The sequence below is a fragment of the Onychomys torridus genome, chromosome 1 (assembly GCF_903995425.1).
Source record: "Onychomys torridus chromosome 1, mOncTor1.1, whole genome shotgun sequence".
Lineage (NCBI taxonomy): Eukaryota > Metazoa > Chordata > Mammalia > Rodentia > Cricetidae > Onychomys > Onychomys torridus.
In genome coordinates, this window is record NC_050443.1 from 131,308,989 (window position 1) to 131,316,905 (window position 7,917).

General features: G+C 40.9%; 1 protein-coding gene across 1 annotated transcript; it reads left to right on the forward strand.

The window, feature by feature from the left end:
• The first annotated feature begins 2,342 nt into the window (after positions 1 to 2,342).
• On the forward strand, positions 2,343 to 3,797 carry LOC118597680 (olfactory receptor 5B3-like). The gene is made up of 2 exons (XM_036209311.1): positions 2,343 to 2,363; positions 2,737 to 3,797. Exon 2 carries the CDS (start codon positions 2,765 to 2,767, stop codon positions 3,701 to 3,703), a length of 939 nt encoding a protein of 312 aa, XP_036065204.1. The 5' UTR covers positions 2,343 to 2,363; positions 2,737 to 2,764; the 3' UTR covers positions 3,704 to 3,797.
• Positions 3,798 to 7,917: the final 4,120 nt, after the last annotated feature.

The following is a 7,917-nucleotide window of genomic DNA, read 5'->3' on the forward strand; positions in this document are numbered from 1 at the left end:
AAAGTTTTTCCTTAATACCATAATTTTATTTTTCACTTATGTGTAGACATTTATTCATAGACCATCCATATAGGTAAAAGTAAATAGAATGAAACTGATTTTAATATTGAATCCTGACACTATATAACAGCTGTAGAAATACTACTTAATTTCATAGATTATCAATTGTCTTCATGGTAAATAAGGAATGCTATTATCCATTTTATACATATACAATCACTTGTATGTTCAAAAGTTACACACATACCAGTTTCTTTTATGTGTTGTAGCATCTAATCGATTCAGAAAGTGATTGTGCTGTTGAGTCTTACATGCAGCTCTCAGGTGAGCTGCTGGAAAGAGGAACAATAAGAAGCTGGAGTTGGTAAAGGATAAAAACATCTCTAAGAGCTTGAAATTCAAATAAAAAGATTTAAAAGTATTGTGCTTGTATTAGAAAAGATTTAAACAAAAACTTCAAACAGATTTTTCACTAAAACAAGTCATGAACTTAAACCTTTCAACTTTTGATGATGTTTGTGTTTTAACCAAGTCATGGCTACCCTAAGCAAGAGAAAGACTCAAGCTGAAATACAGATATGCAAGAAGATATTAAACAAAAGAGTGGTTCATATGGAATACAAATCCTGGGGATCACATAAGGAAAACACAGGACTGAGTGTGTAGAAAAGAGGTTTCCTTGTTCATCCACACTTGATGCCCTACATATTACTACAAATTTTCCTCAGCTCTCAAGAAGAGCAAAAGTTCCATTCTAATACCTGATGATGATGATGATGATGATGGCGACATAGCTGGCAATCAAGAAATTCTGCTAGACAACATTGTTTTCTTCGCTTAGAAAAATGCATGTCTTATTTAATTTAGACAATAATACCTCAGCACTGAACACATAATCATCTTTATTTTGTAGATGTGGAAAATCTGGCTTGGAAGAGTTGGACTAGGGCCAGTGATCCTTGGGCTGAAAGTTAAGGCTGGAATGCAATTCTCCCCTGTCATTTTTCATCAAATACAGTGGCTGCCCCTTAAGTAACTGCTGTCCTAATCAGCAACTGCAACTCCTCAGCTACCAGCAGTGGTTGGTCTCAAGGACGGCAGTTGCTTTGAATTCTGTTCCCTCAGGCACCAGCTCTCTCAAGGCCAGTTCATTACCCCTCTATAGAACTCAGGATTCAAAGGGATGAGGTGTAATTCTGCTCGCTCAGAAAGGCTGAAGAGCAAGTAGCTAACCTTTCCTCCTAGCTTGCTGCTCCCAAACACAGCAAGTCCTTCTCCTTCGTCCCCACTTAAGAACCCTAGCTACATGTGGTTTCTCCCTATCACTTCTCTCAGCTTGTTGCTGACTCAGCCTCCTGACAGAGGGTTAATTTTATTTAATCAAACAAATGTAAAATGTCTTTGCATTGTTAACAAAAGCAGTAGGAAAAAATATAACACATCTTAAAATAATATTCCACAGCTCTCTCCAAAACCAAAGTTCTCTGCCTGACACTGCCAGGTACCCTACCCTTCTTCACTGTAATCTCTGTGTTTATGGAAGCCCTTTCTGGGCCAGTCATCTCACTAGATCTGTTTGGCATGTGTCTCTCACTGAGTTCACTGAGGAAAGCCTGAAGTCTGAGGAGATCTAGGAAAGACAATGACTCGTTATGAATTGCAACTTGATTTGAATTCAGCTTACACTACTGAACTTGATACTGGGACCAAAGTTTGGCTAGCAAATTAGCTTAATTTTCAACAAGATTGTAACACTCAGGCACTGATGTTCTGTAAACTAAGAAAAAGCACCTGCTATTTAAATGTGTTGAGAAATCAGGGGAACTATGTGCAAACATGTCCATAGGGCAGGACATGGAACATTGCACACATGGAAGTATGCCAATGCTTGAGGATGGGAAAAGATAAGATGATTGATGTGTTAGTTTCACAAATGTCACATTGAGTAATCCATTAAATTTTCAAAATGGTGCTGCAGCTATGGTCCATCCATAAAGAACATTTGCAAAGGACTTGAGTTATGTCACCAGCACCCATACCCTGGTGGTTCACAACCACCTGTAACTCCAGCTCCAGAGGAACTGAAGACTGAATTTCACAAGCACTTGCACACACATGCACACCCCCCACAGACATATACACGTACATAAAAATAAGTCTTGAGAACTACTAAATTTTCAAAACATTAGTTCACAAATACATAAGACTTAAAAACTGGAATGTGAACTTTGATGTTTCATTAAATTGCATGATTTCCTCTAGAAGCTGATAAACAAAAATGTTATTATTGATGGATGTGCTGGAGCATACCTTTAATCCAAGAACCCAGGAGGCAGAAGCAGACAGCTCTCCAGGAGTCTGAGGTCAGCCTGATCTGTGAGTTTCAGGCCATCCCCGAGTCTATACTGAGACCCTCCCCATTTCTATTAGTGTGGTTCCCATTAGTTTGTTTATGTGTATGATAGACATGTGTGGGTGCATGCATGCTGTGGCACTGACATGGGTGGCAGAGGACAACTTTCCTGTGTTACTTCCCCCCCCTTCACTGTAGAATCTGAGGACTGTACTCAAGTCGTCTGCCTTGAGAGATGTACTTTTACCCAGTGCACCATCTCACTAGCCCTAGATGTTAAGAATGTTTAGAATCTGTGTTTTTATTATAATGAAATAATACCTGACAGTGGTACAAAGACATTTCAATGTCTTGGCAATCTCTTTACATCATCTTTCCTACAGGGCATCTCCTGATTTCCAGATAACACTGATGGAGAACGGGACAGAGGCGACAGAGTTCATCCTCCTAGGACTAACCAATGCACCAGAACTGCAGATCCCTCTGTTTATCATAATCAGCCTTATCTATTTCATCAATGTGGTTGGAAACTTAGGGATGATTGTGTTGATTCTCTGGGACTCTCGACTCCACACTCCCATGTACTGTTTCCTTGCTAACTTGTCTCTGGTGGACATCTTTTACTCCTCAGCTGTCACTCCAACAGTTTTGGCTGGGCTTCTTGTAGGAAAAAAAGTTGTTTCTCACAATGCTTGTGTGGCTCAGATGTTCATATTTGCAGCCTTTGTCACTACGGAAGATTTCCTTTTGGCTGCAATGGCCTTTGATCGCTATGCCGCAGTGTGCAAACCCCTGCACTACACAACCACCATGACGCCAACTATGTGTGTTTGTTTGACCATGGCCTGCTATGCTGGTGGTTTCCTGAATTCCTCTATTCACACTGGTGACACTTTCAGGCTGTACTTCTGCAAGTCCAACGTGGTCCATCACTTTTTCTGTGATGTTCCAGCAGTCATGGTTCTCTCCTGCTCTGATAGGCATGTTAGTGAGATGGTGCTAGTTTATGGAGCAAGCTTTGTTATCTGTTCTGCACTCCTCCTGATTTTGATATCCTACACATTCATCTTCATCACCATCTTCAAGATGCGCTCAGCTGCAGGATACCAGAAAGCTATGTCCACCTGTGTTTCTCACTTTACTGCGGTCTCCATTTTCTATGGGACTCTCATTTTCATGTACTTACAGCCCAGCTCCAGCCACTCCATGGACACTGACAAAACTGTCTCTGTGTTCTACACCATGGTCATCCCCATGCTGAACCCTGTGGTCTACAGCCTGAGGAACAAAGAGGTCAAGAGTGCATTCAAGAAAGTTGTGGAGAAGACAAAATATTCCCTAGGATTTTGAGTTTAGTGTTTTATGGTGCACTGTAATGCAGCTTCAGGGCTCTCAAGGTCTTCTCCAGGTACCTAGTGACATTTCCACTCTACACTGATGTTAGGTGGAATACACTTCTCTTTTAAATGTTTCTATTTTAGAAAAGGGAGTCAATGATGTAAATGCAATACTTGTTTTAGAATGACTAAAGGGAAGTTTAACACATGTTGGTTACATTTGTCTAAACACTCATAGATCATACTGTTTATTTACCATTTCTACATGCCACTACTAACATACCTGTAAAATAAGAGGCAAAGAAAAGTCCATGAGAAGTGTCTGCCTGTGACCCACATAGCCCACATGGCACACTTACATATAGGTGTAGAAACATACCTATAGTACAATGACATCCTGATAGTGTTCTCTTTCACAGGTGTGTACGACCATACTCTGCATGCATACATGTATAATGTTTGTATGTGTATAAGCACATAAGTGTTCAATTGAGTGTGTGTGTGTGTTTGTGTGTGTGTGTGTGTGTGTGTGTGTGTGTGTGTGTGTGTGATGGCAGGCTGTCTACCTTATTGATTAAGGACTTCTCAGTTAAACCAAGATCTCTTCCATCAGCTGGTCTATCTAGTCACTTTCCACTGGTAATTCCCTGTTTCTATGCCCCCAATGCTGGAATTATATACATCATGCCCTTCTGGCATTTATGCATATTCTGAGAGTCTAAACTGTGCTATTTATGTTTGCATGGCATTTGGTTTATCCACAGGGTCACTTCCCCAGCTCTACTGCTAGTTTTAAACAAACATAATTTAAATAACTTATTGGGGGAATAGAATACCGCTTTATGATTGTTTCTCTTCAATTGTGGTATGACTACAAGTGATCCTAATGATGTAGGTATATATTCATATTGTTGGAATATTTTACTGAGAGAGAGAGAGAATCTTAAATGAAATAGTATTTCTGTGTGTCTAAGATATTTTATAGAAGCCTAATTTTTGCCTTATACATTTCAAAGGGAAAATTATGTAGAATATAATGAACATGAGGTGAAATTAAAGGTATTGTTAATTTATTGTACATAACTACCCACATTTCCACTGCTCTAAAACTGCCCTGGTACATTCATGTTTTCCATGTTTTCTCTCTTTGCAAGTGCTACTGAATGTTCAGTGATGCTCATTTATCACTAATATAGTTGTATCATCTCTTATCACTCACAAAATCTCTCCCCTCGCTCCCCTCACACTGATCTCCTTGATGTTCTTCTCAAATACATGAATGTCTCCACCTCAGTGTGCTTGAGCTTGCTGATCCCTTCCTTCACTACATTCAGGTCTCTGCTTAAACAGACTGAGAACCTTCCATGACTCCTATATAAGACAGTCACTTTCCTTCACATTTACACTGTCCCTCCGCTCTGCCTTGTCCTCACAGTGCTCATCAGTACCTCAGCTGCAATCTAAATCTAAATGAGAGCATTAGCTTGATCTGTTTTAATTGCACACTATTGCATGGTACTCCCATAGAATTTTGACATACTATAGATACTCCATATGTATTTTGCTAAATGAATGAATAAATTAATGAAGTTATGTCCAGCTGTATCATGAACTGTTTGGACCAATGATGAAGAAGTGATAACTATAATATAAACCTTATAAACAGATTTTATTATATGTAGACATGCAGTGTATTTGAAAAGGCACAGACAGTTTTCTGAATTGTTAAGGCATTTTGATTTTTATTCTCTGTCGCGCCCGCCCCGACCAGCAAGGAAGACGCGACACTGGGATCCTTCTCATCACAGTTTATTCAGACCTTTGATTAGTTACATTGTGTCTCTCTCGCTGGGGCAAGCCTCTCCCAGCACCTAAGTAGGGCTGGGCTGCCAACCCCAAGCAGCCACGTGGGCACTGTCCACAGGTTCACGCATATGCCAGCAACACACGAATCCAGCCACAGCCAAATAAGGAGCTGTTTACCATAAAGAGTGTTTGCCATCGGGAAGGCAGAGGGTAGAAGCCAGAGCCATCTTTAGGGTGGGGCTACACGCGGCTCTCTACAGTTTCCCCCTTTTTGTTTTACAAAGCAACAGGCAAGAGTAGAGGTCTGATCTCTGCTAAAATGGAACATGTACTAATGTTTGTCCAGGCGTCGTCCACCCAGAGAACACTAGACCCGTCCGATACCCTTTTCACAGAGGTGGGAGTTAGGGTACCAACCCACATGCAATCAGACTTGCTCTTCTTGAGGTCAGCGTATCATAACCTCAAGTGCAGTGCGCAGGCCTCGCATCCTGTGCCTAAATATCTTTTAAAGTAGCCAACCAGGCTTGGGGAGACTGTCCTGCATCAATGGCCATAAAGGCTTGGACAATCATGGCTGCATGGCGACGCTGTGAGATCCTAATGCGACAAATGCACCACAAGCATACTAGGGAGGTGAGCACCAGTAAACCTACTAGGGCTCCTATTCCCGCCCACTCCTTCATGTGGCCCATGGCTGTAGCAATCCAGGAAGACAATCCCTCCACCAGTCCGGTATCCACTCGAGTCGAATTCACCGTGACAATAGCCACTCTCAGCTGGTCCATCAGGTTATCGAACTCTCCAGTCCAATTGCCTAAAAGATAACTAGACAGCTTTTTAGATAAATTTGTAGCATAACAATTGGAAGCATCCAAATTCAAAAAATTCAGAGTAAATAATGCAAGAGAAAGTCTGTCCTTAGGGGTACGGCCATAGCCTATTCCCCCTTTTTGTTTTTGAAGCAATTCCTTCAAGAAGCGATGAGCATGCTCCACAATGCCTTGACCTTGTGGATTATATGGTAGGCCATGTACAAGTTGCACATTCATCTATTGACAGAAGGAAGTGAACTTCTGTCCAGTATATGCAGGACCATTGTCTGTCTTTAACTGTTGAGGCTTACCCCATGCTGCCCAAGCTTCTAAGCAATGAGCAATGACATGAGAGGCTTTTTCTCCTGCCATTGGGGTGGCATGAATGATTCCAGAACAGGTATCAACAGATACATGTACATATTTGACACGTCCAAATTCAGAGATGTGTGTAACATCCATTTGCCATATTTTTAGGGGGAGCAAACCACGAGGGTTAACTCCTAATCCAGAAGGATGATGAAAAATGACACATTGGGAACAATCTAGTACCACCTTTCGTGCCTCTGCACGTGAGATAGAAAACTTTTGTTGTAATGTCCTTGCATTAACATGAAATTCCTTGTGGAAAGCATATGCTCGTTGTATGGCAGAAGCCACAAACATCCATTCCTGTCTAGTACACTGATCTACTATATCATTGCCTTCAGCCAATGGACCTGGCAGACTGGTATGTGCACGGATGTGTTGCACAAAAAAGGGAGTTTTACGTTGCCAGATCAGTTTCTGTAATTGGCGAAACAATGAGCTAACCGGGCTAGAAGATTTGATGGGCCCTGCACATTCAAGGCTTTTTAAAGCATTAACAACATAACTAGAATCTGACACTAAATTAAAAGCAAATGCACAAGCCTTGAAAACTTCAAGAACTATTGAAAGCTCCACCTGTTGAGGTGCACCTGGCAAGAATTGATGCTTTACAGGTTCATTAGAATCCACCATATAAGCACCACAGCCTGTCTTAGACCCATCTGTAAATATAACACTTGCTTCTGGAATGGGCTTTGAAGCAGTTACTTTAGGGAAAACTACAGGATGTTCTTTAAAGAAAGTTAATAGTGGATGTTTAGGATAATGGCAATCTATGTATCCTGGATAGGAACAACGCAGAATTGCCCAATCATCTATGGCAGCACATAATACCTTGACTTGAGTAGAATCATAAGGAACAACTAGCGTTTGTGGTGACGTCCCAAAATATTGTAAACATTGTTGAATACCCTGTTGCGCAAGTAAGGCCACGGCAACAGGATAATACTCAATTGATTTTGCAGGTGAGATTTTAGTATAAATCCATAAAAAGGGTCCTTTCTGCCATAAAATTCCCGTAGGTTGCAACTGGGTAGGCAGAATGCACAGGGTAATATCCTCATTATTTTGTACTCTTTGAAGAAAAGCTCTTTGTAGTTTATCTTCTAATTTTGTTAAGGCTTCTCGGGCTGCATTGGTTAATTGCCTCGGTGAATCCAAGGCTGCATCTCCAATTAAAATATCATATAATGGTTTTAACTCATAATTGGCCATTCCTAAACTTCCTCTTATCCAA